This window comes from Rutidosis leptorrhynchoides, chromosome 8, assembly GCF_046630445.1.
Source record: "Rutidosis leptorrhynchoides isolate AG116_Rl617_1_P2 chromosome 8, CSIRO_AGI_Rlap_v1, whole genome shotgun sequence".
Lineage (NCBI taxonomy): Eukaryota > Viridiplantae > Streptophyta > Magnoliopsida > Asterales > Asteraceae > Rutidosis > Rutidosis leptorrhynchoides.
The window spans coordinates 58,467,918-58,490,145 of record NC_092340.1 but is presented as its reverse complement, the minus strand read 5'-3'; the positions used below and the strand labels follow the sequence as shown (position 1 = coordinate 58,490,145).

Sequence of the window (22,228 nt, the reverse complement as noted above, 5' to 3'; positions counted from 1 at the left end):
TCTGCTCAGAGAAGAATTGACATACGGTCACTGGCGCAGCAACAACGAAGACAATTCCGGCTATATTTGCAACGGCATTGAACCTTTGTCAGTGATGATGAAAGGATCAAAGATAATACGGTTTCCGCTAGGGTTTGGGCTCGATTTTAGAACAATTTCCATAGCACTTCAGGCATTCGCCATTAATTTGGTACCTGATGATAAAAGACGCGACTGATAATTGAATTATGAAATTACCAATATAGCCCTCCGTGTTTTTCAGTATAATATTAGAGTTTCTATTAAAATTATGAAATGTGTGGCTCATATTTACTTATCCAGTTTGTACCCCATTTAATGCTTATCCATGGATTGAACCAATATATATATATATATATATATATATATATATATATATATATATATATATATATATATATATATATATATATATATATATATATATATATATATATATATATATATATATGTATATGCGTTCAAATGAGAACGTTCTCATTTTAAGTTTTCGTGAGAACAATTCTAGACCACACATTTAATATAAATAATTTAAATTAAATTTTAATCATAAAAAAAAATTTAGGGGCAAATATGTATTTCCAATCCGTAACAATGCACCAACTTATCCTACTTTTTAGCAACATGAACAATTTCAGTTCTCAATTTAAAAATTGGCCAAGACACGAATTCACCAACAAACAAATTTTTATATAGTGTATCATTTCATTATTGCATTTATAATAAACTTCATTTTACAAACTCAAACATAAGAACATCGACACTTTTTAATCAATGTTAACGCATCCATCTGCATCCTAAAATATTATCACAATCTTGTAACATATATGCAACCAATTAATGTGAATGCATCCCATGTATACATCCAGAAATGATTAACGTAACTGATTTTAAAGTGCACTTTGCTTCCTACTTTAAGCACAATTCGATGATGCATTTCATGGTGTATCTCAATGTATTATGCATCCACAAATTTCTTATCGTTATATAAGACTACAACACCGCCATCAAATTGAGGAAACAAAAGACCATCAAAGGATGATTATTATTTTATTAAAGTATGCAATCCAATGTAGAGATGTATGTATAATAAAATAAACTAGCTATAATCAATGCATCCCCTTTCTTATTATGAATCATTTGTTATAATATATAAATATATATATATATATAAATGGATAGTCAATTATTGATATACAAAAGTAATATTATTGTATTACCTAAACTTGTGATATTTTTGCTATAAATAGCCATGAATGCAAGCATTAAACTTGCACCATTTCTCACACTTACAAAGTGTTTCTTTCTTTCTCTCCATTATCATCTTTGTTCTTACACTTCATTATTAGTATTCTTAATCAAGAATCAAATCACTAAAGGTAGTTATAAGCCTACTGAATTATAACATCAAGAATCAAACCATTAAAGGTAGTTATAAGCCTACTGAATTATAACACGTTATCAGCACGATAATCTTAATACTAATTATGGTTGGCTCTGCCACCTAAATGATATATGGTCGGTTATACCACCTGAATAATATATGGTCGACACTGTTGTCTAATTATCATTTATGTTACTAACATTTATATTTCAATTATCTAACATTTATATGGCCGACACTGTCGCCTAATTATCATTAATGTTTACTAATATTTATATTTATGTTATATAACATTTATTAATGATTGCTTACATATGGTCGACACTGTCACCTACTTATCATTTATGTTATATTAAAGTTATGTTTAATGTTTATATACTTATGAATATAAAGTGACTATAATTTATCATGTTGTTTGTTTTAATAGAAAATGTCGAATCTGGAAAAGCTTAAATTTACTCCTTTAGAATCAACTGGAAACAACTACATGCCATGGGTTATAAAAGTAAAAATGCATCTTAAATCAATGGGCATTCTTGAAGCCATAAATGAAAACAACACTTGTTCTGAAAAAGAACAAGCAACGGCATGTTGCTTTATTCATCAACATATTGATGAATGCTTACAAAATAATTATGTGACTGTAGAAGATCCCCATGTTTTATGGGAAGGTCTCAAAAGCAGATTCAATAATCAAAGAGAAATTTTACTTCCAGCTGCTATGGAACAATGGAGAACATTAAGGTTCCAAGACTTTAAGAAAGTAAATGAATATAGCTCAGCTCTGTATAATACATGTTCACAACTTAAATTCTGTGGACATGAAATAAGTGATGCAGACATGATGGAGAAAACTTTCTCCACAATGAATGCTGCAAACATCACAGTGCAAAGAAATTTGAGAATGCTAAAGTTCAAAACATATCCTGAACTTAATTCATATCTCTTAGTTGCAGAGCAAAATGATGAGCTATTAATGAAAAATCAGCAATCCCGTCCTACTGGTACACTTGCAATCCCTTAAGCAAATACTGCAAATAATTATAAACAGGGACAAGGACGCGGGCAAGGTCGTGGTTATAATAACCACCACCATCATCATGCCAAAAGCCATAACTATGGTAGAAACCATCCTTATGGTAATGGTAATGGGCGAGGACGTGGTCGTGGTCGTGGCCGTGGTGGTCAAAGAAATAATAATTCACGAAAATATAAATATCAACCACAAAACAAGCCCACTAAACAAGATGTTGAAGAAAATTCTTCTAAAAATTCTGAAGAATCTTGCTACAGATGTGGTAGAATGGGCCACTGGGCTAATACTTGCCGAACATCTAAACATCTTGTTAAGATGTATCAGGATTCGCTGAAAGATAAAGAAAAGGAAGTAAACTTTGTGGATAACGTCGATCCAACAGTCACTGAGAAACCATCTGATTTATATGAAGATTTCTTGAATGTTTAAGTTGTGTGTCTTTCGAAAAATAAACGATTTAATATCGTCTGTATTTGTCATTATGTTTGCTAAATGTTTCAGTACTATCTATTTGCGTGTAAAATATTGTGTAATATTAATGTACTCACTATTTATTTCTTATATATGAAGTTCAATATGAATTTTGCTAGAATACAACATCAATCAAGTGGTGGAGATCTCTGTATAGCAGACAGTGGAACTACACACACTATACTTAAATCCGAGAAATATTTTATTGATCTAAAACCAACGGAAGGAACTATACATACAATATCAGGACCTGCTAACTTGATAAAAGGGATAGGAAAGGCAAATTTCATACTACCAAATGGTACAAAATTTTTAATAAATGATGCCTTATTTTCTCCCAAGTCAAGCAGAAATTTATTGAGTTTCTCCGACATATACCTTAACGGGTATGATTATCAGTCAGTGACAACAGAAAATGAGAAATATTTAAGTATCACTGACAAGAGTCATGTGGTTGAAAAACTGCCAAGACTTAGTTCTGGATTACATTATACACATATAAATGTACCAGAAATACATATGGTAGTTAACGAAAAATATATTGATCCTGGTGTATTCAGTTTATGGCATAACAGATTAGGCCATCCAGGATCAACAATGATGAAAAGGATTATTGAATGTACTCATGGACATCCACTAAAGGATAGAAAAATCCATCATGATACAATGGTTCCATGTACATCTTACTCTCTTGGAAAATTGATAACTAAACCCTCACCACTTAAGGTTGAGAAAGAATCACCAATGTTTCTTGAAAGAATTCAAGGTGATATATGTGGACCAATTCATCCACCATGTGGACCATTTAGATATTTCATGGTTCTAATAGACGCATCTAGCAGATGGTCTCATGTTTGTCTGTTATCAAGCCGTAATGTGGCATTTGCAAAATTTCTTGCCCAAATTATTAAATTGAGAGCTCATTTTCCTGATTACACCATTAAAAGGGTGAGACTTGATAATGCTGTTGAGTTTACATCTCAAGCATTTAATGACTATTGCATGTCTATAGGAATTGTTGTTGAACATTCTGTTGCTCATGTGCATACACAAAATGGTTTAGCAGAGTCACTGATTAAACGTTTACAGTTAATCGCTAGACCATTGATAATGAGAACAAAACTCCCTGTATCTATATGGGGTCATGCAATTTTACATGTTGATGCATTGATTCGCATCAGACCAAGTGCAAGTCATAAATATTCCCCCCTACAACTTGCTTTTGGTCAAGAGCCAAATATTTCCCACCTTAGAACATTTGGTTGTGCAGTATATGTTCCAATTGCGCCACCACAATGTACAAAAATGGGTCCTCAAAGGAGGTTGGGAATATATGTTGGATATGAAACATCTTCAATCATAAGGTATATTGAACCTATGACAGGTGACGTTTTTACAACACGTTTTGCTGATTGTCATTTTAATGAAACATTGTTCCCTAGATTAGGGGGAGAAATGAAAAATAAAGAAAATGATGTTTCATGGTGTGAACCTCAATTAAAGTATCTTGATCCTCGCACAAAAGAATGCGAGATAGAAGTTCAAAAGATAATGCATATACAAGAACTTGCAAATCAATTGCCTGATGCATTTACAGATACAAAAACGGTGACAAAATCATATATACCAGCAGTAAATACTCCAGCTCGAATTGAAATTCCAAAAGCTGGCAATAACGTCACTCAAGAATCTATGCCACGTCTGAAACGTGGGAGACCAGTTGGTTCCAAAGATAAAAATCCTCGAAAAAGAAAATCAGCTGATAATAAGGTAAAAGAAAGTGTTCAAGAAGAACCACAAATCAGTACTCCTACTACAGAGGAGATTGATGATGTCAATACAGAAATTGCAATCAATTATGCATATTCAAAAATATTATGGAACCGAAATGAAATGAAAAATCTTGATGAGAAATTTTCATTTAATGTTGCATATGACATCATGAATAATGATGATGATCCAGAACCAACATCTATGGTTGAATGTCAAAATAGACATGATTGGGCTCAATGGAAAGAAGCAATACGAGCTGAATTAGAATCACTCAATAAAAGAAAAGTTTTCGGATCCATCATTCTCACTCCTAAAGATGTGAAACATGTAGGATACAGATGGATTTTTGTCCGAAAAAGAAATGAGAAAAATGAAGTTACAAGGTATAAAGCTAGACTTGTAGCTCAAGGTTTTTCTCAAAGACCGGGAATTGATTATGAAGAAACTTATTCTCCTGTTATGGATGCAATTACTTTTAGGTACTTAATCAGCCTGGCAGTTTCTAAAAATTTAGAAATGCATCTCATGGATGTTGTGACTGCTTACCTATATGGATCACTTGATAGTGATATATATATGAAGATACCTGAAGGATTTAAGGTACCAGAAGCATCAAATGCAAAACCCAAAGAAATGTATTCGATTAAATTACAAAGATCTTTATATGGGTTAAAACAATCAGGACGTATGTGGTATAACCGATTAAGTGATTACTTGATAAGCAAAGGGTATACAAATAACCTTACTTGCCCTTGTGTTTTCATTAAGAAAACAACATCCGGATATGTGATCATAGCTGTTTATGTTGATGATCTTAACATCATAGGTACAAATAAAGAGATCTATGAAGCCATTCAACTTCTAAAGAAAGAATTTGAAATGAAAGATCTCGAAAAAACCAAGTATTGCCTTGGTTTACAAATTGAGCATATGCCTAATGGTTTACTTGTACATCAAACAACATATACTGAAAAGATTTTGAAACGTTTCAATATGGACAAGGCAAAACCATTAAGTACTCCTATGGTTGTTAGATCACTCAATGTTGAAACTGATCCATTTCGTCCATGTGAAGATCATGAAGATATTCTTGGACCAGAAGTACCATATCTTAGTGCAATTGGAGCTCTTATGTATCTTACAAATTGTGCAAGACCTGACATTTCTTTTGCAGTTAATTTATTGGCAAGGTTCAGCTCTGCTCCTACCAAAAGACACTGGAATGGGATCAAACACATATTTCGATACCTTCGAGGAACTACTGATTTAGGATTATTTTATTCTAACGAATCAAAACAAGATTTGGTTGGTTATGCTGATGCAGGTTATTTATCTGATCCACATAAAGCTAAATCTCAAACTGGATATGTATTCCTAAATGGAGGTACTGCAATATCATGGCGTTCTCAAAAACAAACACTTGTTGCTACATCATCAAATCATGCCGAAGTGATTGCATTACATGAAGCTACTCGGGAATGTTTTTGGTTGAGATCAATGACACAAATCATTACTGATTCTTGTGGACTAGAACGCGATAAAAGTCCAACAATTATCTATGAAGATAATGCAGCTTGCATAGCACAGATGAAAGAAGGGTATATCAAAAGTGACCGAACCAAACACATACCTCCTAGATTCTTCTCATACACTCAAAATCTCATTAAGGACAACGAGATTGAAATGAGATATGTTCAATCCAGCAAAAACTCTGCTGATCTTTTCACGAAAGCACTTCCAACTGCTATTTTCAGAACACACGTTCATAACATTGGCATGAGACATGTTCAAAAGATGTAACAACCGAAGCGATGTCTACTTGAGGGGGAGTCAACTCCATGCTGCACTCTTTTTCCCTTAGCTAAAGTTTTTCCCACTGGGTTTTCTTTAGCAAGGTTTTTAACGAGGCAGTAACTTACAGTTGATCTTCAACAAACAAAATTGCTATCCAAGGGGGAGTGTTATAATATATAAATATATATATATAAATGGATAGTCAATTATTGATACACAAAAGTAATATTATTGTATTACCTAAACTTGTGATATTTTTGCTATAAATAGCCATGAATGCAAGCATTAAACTTGCACCATTTCTCACACTTACAAAGTGTTTCTTTCTTTCTCTCCATTATCATCTTTGTTCTTACACTTCATTATTAGTATTCTTAATCAAGAATCAAACCACTAAAGGTAGTTATAAGCCTACTGAATTATAACATCATTTAATTTAAAACTTGACTATTTGCATCCAAATAATACGTAATTTTGGTGGTTGTCATGTACTTGGATGCAAATGGTTTTTCATCTTATGTTATTCTTCAAAAATTTGATGATCAAAATCTTAAATTATTAATCACATATAACTATATAAGAGACCAAAAAAATTGAATAAAATTATAATATATAGTCCGTAGTATATTATAAAAAATGGTGATAATATGTTTTGAGATCAAATCTACGGATGTATATGTAAGTGAAATAAGGAATGGTTAAAAGGTTGGAGATATTTTAGGAGAAAAAGTAACCGACCATGTGAAGAGAGAAAGAGAACATTACACTTTTAGACTGTGGTTAACCCGGCGCGATCGGGCCTTTTTTGGGTGCATCACGCCCCCACCGCGCCATTACGCGGCGCCATCGGAGGAAAATGGCTCCGGCGTGATGGTTGGATCACCGGAAGGATTTGCAGGGTGATGGGGTGAGACGAATGGGAGGAAGACACGTGGTGATGGGCAACGGATATATATTCGTTAGAAATTAAAAATATTAATTTTTTTTTTCCTTTTATAAATATCACATTTCTATACAATTATTACACACACTTCTTTCATTTCAATACTTCTAAAATATTTAAAATATTCTAAACTTATAAAAAAAAATGTCACAAAGTTTGTTTAATGCTTTTGATATGTGGGATTCCGATGATCTTGAAGATTTGGAATTTTTACGAGCAATGGCCGAAGAATTTGATGCTGAAGAGGCTGAAGAAGCTGTTCACCGAAGTATTATTATTAGTATTAATAATAATAATAATAATAATACTAATAATAATTATAATTATTATTATTATTATAAAAACTCAAACAAAAATGAAAAATATATTAAAAATGTGGGACCAACAACCCCCGTCACACCCCATCACGCCTACGATTACAAACTCCATCACCCCATCACCCTCATCACCTTTTCCACATCAGCACTATACCCCACAAAAACCCCATCACCCCCATCACCATTAAAAAGAGTCTTATCCTTTTGTTAGTTTTTAATTTATTTTAAACTTGTGGCTCACAATTGTTCTCATTTTACATGTAGGTGAGAACATTCTCATGGGATTAAAGATCGTAAAGATCCGGTGGAGTACACAAACGATTATAATTGAAAGGTCTCGCTCTGACCGTCCTACACATTGGACGGTAACGTTGAAAAAGAGCGAGTACATTGAAAATGATTGAAAAGGAAGATACGGTACAATCGTACAACCATCAAACCTAAATCTAAACACTCAAAAAACCAGTCACGTATCTAACGCCGCAATTACCACAACTCAAAAGCCGCACACTAAAATGAACACCGGGTACTCCATCAACACCTAACCCGAGGCCTGCAAATCAAAATAACCCCTCGTACTCGAAGAACCCCATAACAACTCCTAAACCAGATAACCACTGGCTCGTCAAGTAAGATCAAATCCCCGTTCGAGCGGAGAAAAGGACCCCGAAAGAACTACTCCAAAATACATCAATTTTCCGAGGTCAACAAAGTCAACACACGTCGGCAACGACATCGAGTCCGCCCGAATAGAATCGACTACGGCAAATGTATGAACACTACAGCGGAACAGCAACCGAAGATGCAAATCACGAAGTCAAATCAATAGAGACTCGGCTATCATCACACTAATAAAAAGTATACTTGTCTACGTATCATAAACCTTATTTAAACCGCCTATTTTATGTCTACCACAATATAGCTACGACGGAGGGAGTACTCGATTATCAATTATAGGAAATAACCCCCAAATTCACCTGTTTTCGAAACCCTAATTTCTCGAACCAGCAATCTCCAATGGCAACAATTAGCTTAAGAAAGAGTAACACAAGGCTTCCACCAGAGGTAAACAGGGTTCTATACGTGCGTAATCTACCATTCAACATCACATCCGAAGAGATGTACGATATTTTCGGAAAATACGGTGCGATTCGTCAAATACGTATCGGAACCAATAAGGATACACGTGGCACTGCTTATGTGGTTTACGAAGATATATACGATGCGAAAACAGCAGTCGATCATCTGTCTGGATTTAACGTTGCGAATCGGTACCTGATTGTGTTGTATTATCAGCAAGGGAAGATGGGTAAGAAATTTGATCAGAAGAAGAAGGAAGAGGAACTTACTAAGCTTCAGGAAAAATACGGTGTTACTGCTAAAGATCTTAAGTAGGATTTTATGTTAAATTGTCGTTTTGGTGAATTATTTGGGCTTTTAATGTATTACTTTGAGTTTGATGAATTTTATCAATATAATCTTGTTTATGTTATATAAAACGGTGTTTTTGATTGTGAAGTTGGAATATATGCTTATAGAGTTAGTAACTTTAACTCAAGAATTATGTAGTTACTTGATTTGTTCTTATGATGTTTAAGATTGTTTCGTTTTATTTAAAAGTATGGATGGATTCAAAGACAAATAGGTAACATGATAGAGAAATATGAATTTTGAGTCTTTGGTGAACACCAAATAAGCGTGTCTTTTGATTGATTAAGTGATTAGGAAGGATCGAGTTGTTATCTGATCCAGTTAGCTGAAAAACAGAAGTTGCTTTTTTGAATAAGAACTTATACCTAAGAATGAGTACTTGGTAGATAATTAGATACGAGTTGCGCTTGTACATGCAACGTTTTTGCTCCTGCTCTTTTTGACAAAGTAGATTAGTCATTGATTCGTCATCGTGATTATCATAAGGTTTACGACTTCAGAACTCCCCCTTATTGTTCTCTTGGGATAGTTATAAAGTGCTTTTTCTTTTGTGTTACAAAATGTTACCTATATTTATGTCTGTGATGCAGCATGATCCAATCACTTGCCCTTTCTCATATCTCTATTGAAAGTTTCACACAATGGTTTGCTTGTTACGGTCACATGGGCCTACTTACCTTGTTTGAGACCACCTGTAGAGCTAAAACCATCTGCTATCAAGATTTGGAGGATGCATGTTACCCCTGAGTGAGAACCCCGGTTTTACTACACATCATAACATACCCACAACCTACTACCACAGATTTAGTCCATAGCGTGTAGCCGTATCGTTGTTCTTTTTGCCAGCATAATTCACATTCATTATATACGAACTCTTATAAGAAAAGTAGATAGGTCTACACGATATTTCAACTGGCACTGAAACTGACATAGTGAAACCCTTTTAATCTTTCACCTGTATTCCAACCGCACATTTAAATCTGAAACACCAAACATCTTTAGTTGTGTTTGGATTTGTACTAGAAATTGGAATATCAACATGGCACAAAAATGTTGTGTGATGACAATGGATCTATATAGTATCTCCTTATATTGGGGTGAATAAACTTACAATTTGGATGTGTATTTGTGGTTCAACAATTCTTCAAAGTTGATAAAGCATCCTTTGTGGCAGCAGAGATGACAACATCTGAAGCATTAGGCAGTTGATAATATTTTCCTGCGAAAACAATAACATGAATATTAGTCATATGATCGCAACTAAATTATACAACATTTCTGTTGGCCTGGAGAACATACCTTGTGCCACTCGATCAATCTCTTTAGCAAAACCGGTAGAAACAAATTTGTTTTTCGTTTCAATGATGAGGAAAGACATTCCCGCTTTGTGAATTTTACATGCAACTTTAGGTATCTCAAGCTTCAAAATTATGTAACAGAATTAGACAATATCTAATAGATGTCTTGCAAACTAACAAAACCTCAAGATCAGTAAGCTATGGACTCAAGTCAGAAAGAGAGTAACTTTGTTGACGCAAGAGTTTGTTCTATGTGTAAACACTTAATTTTTTGAAAGGCAAGGCCTCAAAATCGTTGTTTATGGGGATTGAACTTAAGTCTTCAGTATAAATGTTTTTTTTATTAAATGGTAGATGCACGATTTTCAATTTTATGTTTGTCTCTAAATGGTCCTCGTGATGGTAGCCTAGTAGTTGAAAGACATGGAGCATAAAGCGGAGATCATGGGTTCAATCCCAGCCTCATGTCCCTTTAAGCATGGGTTACACAATTTTTCTCTCGAATGTTAGTCTTAGGACCGGTCGATGTGGGGCCGTCAGAGGGTCCCTTTAAGCAAGGGTTACACAATTTTTCTCTCGAATGTTAGTCGTGGAACCGGTCGATGTGGGGCCGTCAGAGGGTCGGTCTTAACCCTACATGGTCAAATTTATGTTGAAGGAACTAGCTAAAGATGAAACATGTCAAATGGGATAAAATCGCCTGTAGTGCATCTTAATTTTTAAAACCTACTAATTCATTTCACCGTAGAAATAAGAAAATCGATTAATGAACTGATTAAACCATATTTTACACGCTAGTTGCTTGAATTATATTGACAACATTATATAACCATGTTTTTGATCAACCCACTTCGTAGTACCAAGATTTGTCTTTGGGCATGTGCAAACTGTACAACCGAACAAAGCCCGAAATTTTAATAGGGAACCAGATACTAGTCACCATGTCAAACTATCTTGATGACTTCAACTGAACTGAATACAAGATCTCAAATAAATTACATTATCTGTATGCAATGAATTGTGTGATGTTGATGTAATGGTCTGTCTACCTTCAATGTATTGACACGTGTGTTACATTGTATCCTTATTCTTTAACAGCTTACTTAAAATCTGAATACCATTTCAAAATTCAAATATGCAATAGACTTGTGAACTTAATTGATGGTTCATGTGAACAATTTGATAAATGACATACGTCGTGCCAACTCCTTTTTTTTTTTTTTTTTTTTGTATATATTTATTTTATATATATACAAAGATATAATTAATATTTTTAACTGAACTTTGCAGGCGAGTCTTTTTATATGTTGAAGGTGAACAAGTTGATGATTGCCCTATATGTATTTTCTATTTTTCTTTATTTATTTGTTTATTATTGAAGGCTATCTTGTATTTTAGCTAGAGTAATGCAGTTCTCATATTTGGTCAAGAATCATGAATACTTTAGTCCATATGAATTTAAAGTTTAGCTAGTTTGGCAAAGTTCACATTTTATTTGAATTTTCATATCTTGAATCATTTACCCAACTATTTCTTCTATAAATAAACTACTCTCAGTTGTTCAATTAAGGAGCGTATACTTCTCAATGGCAATGGAGGTCGAGAAAATTGGGAAACTTTCGGTTTTCTTGATTATGATGACATGTTTATGCCTTTCGATGACTAAAGCGGATTACTTTATGTATAAAGATCCTAAACAACCGATAGGTGTTCGGATCAAAGACTTAATGAAAAGAATGACATTAGAGGAAAAGATTGGCCAAATGACCCAAATTGATAAATCAGTTGCATCTAATGAGGTCATGAAGAAATACTTTATTGGTACAAGAATTTATCAAATTCTATAATCATAATGTTATACTTCCTTTTTTTTTTTTTTTTTTTTTTTTTTTTTTTTCAATTTGTGTGTTTTTTCAGGGAGTATATTGAGTTTACCATTTACAAATGAGTTATCCAGCCAAAAAAGCATCTCCTGAAAGATGGATTGACATGGTAAATGGTTTCCAAAACGGGTCGTTATCGACCCGATTAGGTATACCCATAATATATGGGATTGATGCTGTTCATGGCCATAATAATGTTTACAAAGCCACCGTCTTTCCCCACAATGTTGGTCTTGGAGTTACGAGGCAAGTACTCGAGTAACTTACAACTTTTCATGCATGATATACAATGTATTGATTATCATAATCTAGTGCATTGTTTGATTGAATTTGAGTGAAACAGGGATCCAATTCTGCTTAAGAAGATTGGTGCTGCAACTGCACTTGAAGTTAGAGCCACTGGCATACGATATGCTTTTGCACCTTGTATTGCAGTATGAAAATAAAAAATGATGCATAATTATACTGTTAGTAGCAAAAAGGTGCAATTTTTTAGGTTCAATCATAATATAATTCTTACTCAACAGGTATGTAGGGATCCGAGGTGGGGTCGTTGTTATGAGAGTTACAGCGAAGATCCTAAATTAGTTAAATTAATGACAGAGATTATACCAGGTTTACAAGGAGAGATCCCTGCTGGTTCACGAAAGGGTGTTCCTTATGTCAATGGAAAGTAAGTTCGTTAAACTTCAAAGTCAAACGTTCCCGCTATACATATATTTTTTAAGAAAAAAAGGTTATACATCGTCTAATCGTATAATGTGCAGTCTTTTAGACCAATCTAGTGTTTAGTGGTTGAAACTATACTTGGCAATTGAGACTAATACTCTCAAATTTGGGTCAAGATTTTGGATCAATTGGGTCTTGGAAAAAAACCTGGCAATGTAAACTCAAAAGCTTAAAAAAAGGTCAAATAGGTTTCCCTCCTTGCTACAAAATGTAAGGAACAGGTCCAATGCGTATCAATTCCTAAAGCTTAATAAAGAGATAGGCATAATGGGTCATGTGAATGGGTCAAACGGGTCGAGCATAAAGATCATAACAAGTTCATCCTTCAAACATTTATGAGAGCATTCATGGTTATATCATAAATGTATAGTAATATTTTCTTTTATATATAATAAATAATAATAACTAAATTAATATAAATGTTGAAAACAATCTGACCCATTTGACTCGTGATTCGTTACCCAACCGACCCAATTTGACCCATTTGGACCCGTTTAAAAATCTGCCCGTTTGACTCACGACTCATTTCAACCCGAAACCATTTTGACCCTTAACCTAAGGTACAGTTGAAACCTAAGGTCAAAGTCGTATTAAGAGCCAAACCAATGGTACCCTAGTGGTTTGGGGACATGTAGCATAAAGTGGAGGTCATGGGTTAGATTCCAGTCACATGACCCTGAGTTACGCCATTTTCTCTCCCATATTGGTCGCTGGGACCAGTCGGTGGGGTCCATAGAGGGTCGATTTTACCAAAAGTCGTAATAAGTGTTCAACATTTTTCAAGATTGTTAGATTTGCTTAAAATCAAAATATGACTAATAAGATGGTAAAAGTTTAAGTTATCTGAGAACTCATGAAATGAGGTATGAACCACTAGTTTGAAAGATGTATAGAGGACCAACATTATGGTCACATAAAGTATGGAATAGTTTGACTTTTCTGTAAGCTAATCACATTTTTTTTTTTCAAAATTGGACCATTTCTCCACTTGTTAGAAACTTGAAAGTTATTCCAGAAAAAAAAAAAAAATATACAAAATACAAAATATACAGGGGTGCTATGTATTCAACATACACGTGTATCAGTGTATGATATTATGATATCTATTAACATTTCAGTATCCCATTTTGTATATAGTTTTCAAATGTCCGATATTAATTTGGGCATATACATCTATATAACATTACATAAATGCATTAGATTATTGTCCCCTTTTTATTCATGCCATTGTAATGCATAGAACTAAAAATGAAATTATTGTGAGTACAGTAGGGTATAAATTTCCTTATATGTATTTGGTCACAAAATTGATTTTGTTGGGTCGAAATACTTTATAGATTTGTTAGAAACTTGTTATGGAATGGTAATCTGGATTGGTTCCTGAATCGTGTAAACTGTAAACACTTAAGGAATCGATCCAGATTTATTATTCCATACCCATTTTATAACGGATTTCATGTATTAACAGAACAAAGATAGCCGCATGTGCTAAGCACTATTTGGGAGACGGGGAAACTAATGGTGGTAAAGATCAGGGCAACACGATCATAGATGCGAAAGGGTTGTTCAGCATACACATGCCCGCATACTACGATTCGATCATCAAGGGTGTCGCGACTATTATGACCTCGTATTCTAGTTGGAACGGGGTTAAAATGCACACCAACCGTTACCTTGTCACTGATTACCTCAAGAACACACTCAATTTCAGAGTATAAATTCTGCTCCTGAAACAAAGTTGTAAAAGTCGCTAGTCGGGGGCGAGTCGGTAGGGACTTTAGTGGCACAAGTCGGTCAAGTTGGGGATGAGACGGGGACGAGTCGTGCATTGACTAACGTTGACTTTTAGTAATAAATAAATTAAACACATATGTGTATATTACACATAAATATATCAAACATAAAACATAAATGTTCATCTATGACACAAAATCTAATTATAAAAAAGAAAAAAAAATTGACCTATTTTTTGACTTAGACCGATTCTGAGCAAATTTGACCGACTAAGCCTGACTTTGACTGGCTTTGACCTGACTTTTTAGCAGTGACCAACTGAAGGATTTTTTTGGATGTTGACTTCATTCAGGGGTTCGTTATATCAGATTTTCAAGGGATTGATAGGATCACAACTCCTATTCATGCTAACTATACATACTCGGTTTTAGCTGGGGTGAATGCAGGCATAGACATGGTCAGATTCTTGTAATATTCTACAAGTTTGACCTTTTAAGACTCTTAATATGTTGACCCAATGCAGTTCATGGTAGGATTCAACTACACAGAGTTCATTGACCGTTTAACTTACTTAGTTAAGAACCAGTTCGTACCCATGAGCCGTGTAGATGATGCAGTCAAGAGGATTTTAAGGGTCAAGTTCACCATGGGTCTGTTTGAAAACCCGTTGTCTGATTATAGCATGGCTAAGCACCTCGGAAGTCAGGTACTGCAACTAACCTTTCTGATAGCTATGTCTGAAGTGGCCAAATGAGCGGGTTGAGTAATGGGTCAAATAAATACATTTATTCTATGGTAGATATGGGTTGAATTGACCCCAAACCTCTTTTGTCTACCTTTTTTTCATATTTAACGGTGTGTTATATGGTTGACGATTTGTATTATTACCATAATAATCTAATCTTATGGTAAAAAGTTTCAATAAATTTCATACAATTTGGGCGACTTTCTACTCCGCCCAAAGTGGACAGTCCCCATTTTCACTATGTATTTATTTTACCCATTTGACCCATAAAAAAGCAGCCATTCGTAAGCGGGTCGAGATTACCACTACTTATCTTAATTTGAGTGAAAACAGGAGCACAGAAATCTGGCTAGAGAAGCTGTGAGAAAAACACTTGTGTTGCTTAAAAACGGCAAATCGTTACATAAACCACTTTTACCGCTTCCTAAAAAGGCGTCAAAGATATTAGTTGCAGGGTCACATGCCGATAATCTCGGTTATCAATGTGGCGGATGGACGATCGAGTGGCAAGGGCTTTCGGGAAATAACATAACTGCAGGTACTGAAACTATAAATAAACACTCAAATTTCTTAAATTATATTATAATTATTTATATTTATAAATCAAGAACTAAAGTTTAATTTTTTAGGAACAACAATCCTATCAGCAGTGAAAAAGGTGGTTGATCCAAAAACTCAAGTGGTCTACAACGAGAGTCCGAATGTTGAGTTCGTTAAGTCAAACAAGTTTGACTATGCGATTGTAGTGGTGGGCGAGCGCCCGTACGCGGAGTATTATGGCGACAGCTTGAATCTGACCATCGCTGAACCAGGACCAAACACCATTAAAAGTGTGTGTGGTTCGGTCAAATGTGTTGTGGTCTTGATTACTGGTCGGCCTGTGGTGGTGCAACCGTACGTGGATACGATTGACGCCCTTGTGGCTGCTTGGCTTCCAGGAACTGAGGGTCAAGGTGTCACGGATGTTTTGTTTGGAGATTATGGTTTTACAGGCAAGCTTGCGCGAACATGGTTCAAGTCGGTTGATCAATTGCCAATGAACGTTGGGGACCCACATTATGATCCGTTGTACTCATTTGGGTTTGGACTCACTACCAAACCTACAAATTAAGATCTTGCAGACTTAAAAATGAAATACACTTATGTTGTATGCCAAACTTAATGTGCAAGTGAAATAAGATTAAGAGATATGGAGTACTATTTTTATTTGCATCTGTGTCATGTAAGTTACACGGTGCCAAGAGCAAAGATGATATAGCCTTGAACATAACCTACAAAACATATGTTATAAAATAATAACATGTAATATACATGATTTTTATATGATATCAATGAACTAGAATAAGATTGCTTAAAATTCGTACTCAGTTTGTATTTTTATTAATTAGTTGATTGATTTTGTGAAAATAACAACATTTTGATGCGAAAGTGACAACGAAAACTTACCGTAGTTGCTCAGTTATTGTGGATGCCAGTGATCATACTTTCTTTTTGTGCTACACTTCAAATTTGGTTCGAAGTACTATCCGAGCTTGGGTAAATATTTCTTGACCTGCATCACGAGTTTGAGGAATTGTTTGAGTGTTTCGATCTTTGATATGGTTGAAACTTGAAAGTCTCAACCGATTATATTGTATCATATGGAGGTTTCCAAACGATAGTGTTATAGAATAAACTAGTGAAATGACCCGTGGAATCACAGGTTTGTTTAAACGAAACAGATTAATGATATATTTTAAGTATTAAGTGAATTTAAATGCTAAAGTCATTTAGTTTAATGATCTGACAGATTTCGACTAAGAAACTTCTCGTTATTTTTAAGACACATTGATGTACTTAACTTGGTCGGAATAAATGAATTACATATATTCTCTCACCATCATCTTTCAATTTTTATCACAGTTACTATTTTTCTTGTCATAAAAGCCTACGTATAACCTTCTATTAAGACGTGTATTTCGCATACATATATAACGTAATTAATCTCGTAAAGAGAACTCATATTTGAATTTGAATAATAATATAATAATAATTAATAATTAATGAGAGTGAATTTTTTCCCCGAAAGCCATGAAATAAATAAATAAGTAGATTTAATTTAATTAGTCATTAATTAGATTAATGAAATCACCTTAAGGGCTTAGATTTTTTTATTTTTCTTTTTGATTTTTTCTTTAAAAATGAATTAGCCTAATAATGACATCATCATTATAGGATTTTAATAGAAACTATAGATAGATACCCCCGTGCTCATAGCTTTATTAATAGTATGGTATTTATAGATTACAAAGGACACACTATTAAACCCTAGACTAAACCCTAACGGACCGAGCCCACAATGCAATCGGGTTGGGTCAATAATACTAATACTCTACCACTCCCCCGTAGTCCGAATGGCGAAATCGGAAAGTTCGGACTGGAGCAAAACAATAAACATTAAATTAAAGAAATAAAATAAACTCTATTTTTTTCTCATTTGTTGCATCGAATAGCCTGATATTCGTTGATAGAGTTGCAAATTTGTTGACGGCTTCTCCTTTTCCGTAGCGTTTTTTTCTTCTTTTACGTTTTGGCTTGCTGTGCCTAAGGATCAAGTACCGCTTTCATATTGTACTTTTATTGACGATAACAGTATTCTTCAACGCTGCAAACAAGAGTTTTGACAATATTCCTCTTTTTTTCGGGGTTTGAAACCTAGTCCAGCTAGGCGGCTCATCCCCACGTCGATTATTATTTTTATAGCAAATGGAATAATAATAATAATAATAATAATAATAATAATAATAATAATAATAATAATAATAATAATAATAATAATAATAATAATAATAATAATAATAATAATAATAATAAACAAAACATTTAGGTGGCGCTACCGCATGCAATAAAGCTATGAGATGAAATAATTGATCGGTGGAATAAGATGATTTATGAGAAATGGATTTAAAAAAAAAAAAGATTAAAAAGGTGATTTGTATCATAATATTCGTCTTTCATTTTGACTTAGAGAGTAGATACGCTTCTAACTAGATTATTTGGCTTCGCTACACTTTGTAATTTTCTCTAGCTACTCACTAGTTATTTTATCAAGATTTTTCAAACGATCTTTAATGTGTATCAGTATGCTACACCACTGTTAATATTGAATGGCGATTACTGAAATGTAAATATTTTTTTACACGTTAATGGAAATTCAAGAGCAATCATTGAAAAAACCTTTAAATGAATCTTTGCCGTTAAAGATATTATAATATAATTATAAATTTTAAAACGATGAATCCGTTAAAATACTATTCCCTCCGTCCCAAATCTATTGTTTAGTTTTGAGTGCAAATGTCTTTTTTTCTAACTTTGCTTTTAAGTTTTTTATGTGTTACATAATACTTGATGCATGCCATACTAGTTATACCGTTATAAATATATATTCAAAAATCAATTCATTGATATAAATTTCATCAAATTACATATAAATACAAACAAAAATATTTAAAATCAAAGTTTGAAGAAAATACCTTTAAAATCAAAATATGAGAATATATTTTGGACCGAAAGAGTATGAAGTATAAGTACAGGGGTCAAGATTGTAAATCTAGAGGCGAAAAACTTTACAATCAGAACTAGGTTGTTTCGAGAGCCTGCCAAAGGGTTTATTGAACTAAAACCCTAATTTCTCTATCTTCACCACTGCTTTCAGTCAATCCCTCCATCCAATTTCAGAAAAATGGCGCTTTACTCGGCTTTTCGTAATGTTCTAAGCGGATCATCTTCGGTTATGAAATCTCAGTTGACATCATCTCGGTTTAGCTCAACCCTAACTGCTCCAAAGCTCTTTATCAGCGGTAATTTTATACCATATATTTTATGCATTTACTATTTTACTTCATTTCTTCTTAAATCGTATGTTTTATTTCTGCAATTGTCGACTTTATGTAGATTAGTATATGTAATATACTTTGAGATTTGTAAAAAGTGTGGATTTATGTTGTAAATACATTTATATGTGTGTATGTATCTGTTTGATTTTGATGATGATATGTAGTGTAGACTGAAATATTATTTATTTTATTATACTAGTAAAAATAGGTTGCCAAAGTATGTGTTACGAGTATAATTTTATTTGTGTTCAAGTGCAAATTGCAGGGAATTTTAGGTGTTTATATTATGTAAAATCATATATGTATAGTATGCTAATATAAACCATAAGATTAAGTACTAGAACAATGGATCCTATTTCAACCTTATATCCTCTCACTAATAAGCAAATAAGCTCATCCAAACACTAAAACACAAGCTTTTTATGTTGAAATAAACTAAAAAGCAGCGGCGGTCCTGAGAATTTAAGTACGAGGTGAAAAAAAGGCCCTTATGCCCTACCATATTTTTAAAAAAGGTCCTTTGGGCCTTTCTATAATGCTAGTGGACTTTGATTTCTTTTTTTTTTTCTGGGGTTTTTGATTGTTGTTTTTGGGTCTATCGTGCTTCGCATGCTTCAGTTGTGTTTCCCTAGTTCCCCTGTTTTTCAAATCTTTTATTGTGTCTGTATGTATATAGAAAATTGGCCCCTAAAAACCTTGTGCCCCAAGCGGTCGATTGGGTTGCTCCCCCTTTGGCCCGCCCCTGCTAAAAAGCTTCAAATAGATGCCCCTAAACACCCCCTAAGTATATTCACGGGAGGCAAGTCCCTTTTCGGAATGGAGGTCATAATGAAGATGAATATATTTGCGTCATAAGTGATGTTTGATGGATTGATACTTCATCTTTTGTTTATAACTTAATTGACGTTATTGTTTACGTGTATGGTTTTGATCTAGCATAGTCATTGGATTCTTACATTGCTTGCGAGACGTTGTTAATGTTATCTTATTAACCATATTTGCAGGCTTAAACAGGAATACAACTGATGAGAAACTCAAAGAAGCATTCGCTCCTTTTGGCCAGCTTGTTGAGGGTAAAGAAAAACATTATTACTTTCTGTAGTTTTACATCCAACCTCCCCACATAATCATACGCTTGTTTAACATTGTCGTCTACCGTTTTTTTAACCTTGCAGCAAAAGTGATTATGGATAGAGCCAGTCAAAGATCAAAAGGGTTTGCTTTTGTCACATATGCATCAATAGAAGAAGCTGAGAAGGCTCGTGAAGAAATGAATGCAAAGTTTTTAGACGGATGGGTTATTTTTGTCGATCCTGCAAAGCCAAAGGAGTACAGACCTCCTCCTAAGCCCGAATCACAACAGTCATCTGAATTCGGGTTCAAAACAAACAAGACTATCGGTTGGTGTGGCAATTAGGATGGCCTCATGTTGGGGTTGGAGGCTAGGAACATTATTAGTTCTTGGAAAACTTTTAACATTATTTTTGTTGTCCATTCTAAATTGGTATTATGATTCTGTGATGCTATGTTATGGAAACATTAGTTTGATGGGTTTATTATTGAACTTTTAAATTATGTGGGACTGTTAGTTAAATAATTCAAGTGTGGGCAGCGAATTGATTAATGATTTGTTACATTTTCAATACATTTCTTCTATATATATGTAACTTGTATGTATACATTTCTACTCTATAAACAAATTGTATGGTCTGTGCAAGTACATATTTTGTAGTTGGTTTCACAGCTTCAAAATTGACTTTGTGGTAATGATACACTTGTGATCTTGCTCACTCTATGATGTTCGATAGTATACTGATAGCAGCTGTTGCACAAAGATATGTTACTGGAGCACACCATGGCAGAATTGGAATTGAATTGAATTAGTAATAAAATTACTAATTATTACTGTTATTACTATTGCTTTTCAAAAAATAAAACTGTTATTTTTTCAAAGGCAAAAATATTTTGAAGTAACAAATAAGGAGTAAAAAACAAGGGTCGGTAATAACCTCACCCGAAGCATAACAAAAAATACAAAACAATTACGCCACTAACAGAAAGTTGTCTCATTTTTCACGGCACGCTAACCCTAAGTCACAACTCACACGAACATACACAAAGCAAAATTTCTCCATTTTAGGCCACTTTCTACTTTTATCAAAAACGAGAGTAAAGTTTTTATTTGTTCACGCTATTTTGATGAAGATAGTGTTTTTTAATTGGACAAAATTTCATTCCTCGTCCCTGAACTTTACATCGATTTTGACTCCATGTCCTTTTTTTTTTTTTTTTTGTGCATTCCTCGTCCCTAAACTATCAAAAGAGTACATCCCTCGTCCCCCGTCTACTTTCTGTCAATTTCAGCCGTTAAGTCAAGCATGTGCAAAACATGTGAGGGTAATTTAGTCTTTCTTCCTCTTTGTTCCCTTTACCCCTTCCTTATCTACTTAACTTCTCCCTAATTCATCCCTAAAAAAATATAAACCCTAATTTCCAATCAAGAAACCAAATCAAGTAACCAACACCCTTTATTAAATCAGTAACACAAACACAATTCATTACAGGATTACACTTTCCGATCTTCATTATAGATTATTCAAAATCAGATTACAATATTAAAAAAAAAAAAAAGCATCAGATTCATTTTCATATCTGAATTTCAACAAATCATATTAATATTCAAGTTACTGTACGAACGAGTTCATGGAGGAAAATTACATTAATCATTCAAAGATGATTCTTATTACAATTTGAGCTGTAATAAGTGATCTAAATCAGAATCCTAATGTTCGTACAT

At 33.8% G+C, this 22,228-nt stretch overlaps 3 protein-coding genes across 3 annotated transcripts; all 3 read left to right on the top strand.

Annotated features, from left to right (window-relative positions):
* The first annotated feature begins 8,638 nt into the window (after positions 1-8,638).
* LOC139862966 (splicing factor 3B subunit 6-like protein) lies at positions 8,639-9,254 on the top strand. Its single transcript, XM_071851601.1, has one exon. It carries the CDS (start codon positions 8,754-8,756, stop codon positions 9,129-9,131), a length of 378 nt encoding a protein of 125 aa, XP_071707702.1. The 5' UTR covers positions 8,639-8,753; the 3' UTR covers positions 9,132-9,254.
* A 2,443-nt stretch (positions 9,255-11,697) lies between these two features.
* Positions 11,698-16,825, top strand: LOC139861239 (uncharacterized). The gene is made up of 11 exons (XM_071849556.1): positions 11,698-11,805; positions 12,023-12,286; positions 12,383-12,413; positions 12,445-12,594; positions 12,692-12,782; positions 12,876-13,021; positions 14,546-14,789; positions 15,164-15,268; positions 15,335-15,517; positions 15,890-16,094; positions 16,186-16,825. The coding sequence occupies exons 2-11, from the start codon at positions 12,052-12,054 to the stop codon at positions 16,665-16,667; spliced, it is 1,872 nt and encodes a 623-aa protein (XP_071705657.1). The 5' UTR covers positions 11,698-11,805; positions 12,023-12,051; the 3' UTR covers positions 16,668-16,825.
* A 2,359-nt stretch (positions 16,826-19,184) lies between these two features.
* LOC139864424 (organelle RRM domain-containing protein 2, mitochondrial) lies at positions 19,185-20,920 on the top strand. The gene is made up of 3 exons (XM_071853001.1): positions 19,185-19,395; positions 20,436-20,504; positions 20,607-20,920. The coding sequence occupies exons 1-3, from the start codon at positions 19,278-19,280 to the stop codon at positions 20,846-20,848; spliced, it is 429 nt and encodes a 142-aa protein (XP_071709102.1). The 5' UTR covers positions 19,185-19,277; the 3' UTR covers positions 20,849-20,920.
* The last annotated feature ends 1,308 nt before the right edge of the window (positions 20,921-22,228 follow it).

Bases quoted from the DNA above. Each gene is read 5' to 3' on its own strand.
- LOC139864424 (XM_071853001.1), top strand. From the start codon at position 19,278: ATGGCGCTTTACTCGGCTTTTCGTAATGTTCTAAGCGGATCATCTTCG. The intron at 19,396-20,435 runs GTAATTTTATAC...CCATATTTGCAG, and splicing joins TCCAAAGCTCTTTATCAGCG to GCTTAAACAGGAATACAACT. The intron at 20,505-20,606 runs GTAAAGAAAAAC...TTAACCTTGCAG, and splicing joins TTTTGGCCAGCTTGTTGAGG to CAAAAGTGATTATGGATAGA.
- LOC139861239 (XM_071849556.1), top strand. From the start codon at position 12,052: ATGGCAATGGAGGTCGAGAAAATTGGGAAACTTTCGGTTTTCTTGATT. The intron at 12,287-12,382 runs GTACAAGAATTT...GTGTTTTTTCAG, and splicing joins CATGAAGAAATACTTTATTG to GGAGTATATTGAGTTTACCA. The intron at 12,414-12,444 runs GTTATCCAGCCA...ATCTCCTGAAAG, and splicing joins AGTTTACCATTTACAAATGA to ATGGATTGACATGGTAAATG.
- LOC139862966 (XM_071851601.1), top strand. From the start codon at position 8,754: ATGGCAACAATTAGCTTAAGAAAGAGTAACACAAGGCTTCCACCAGAG.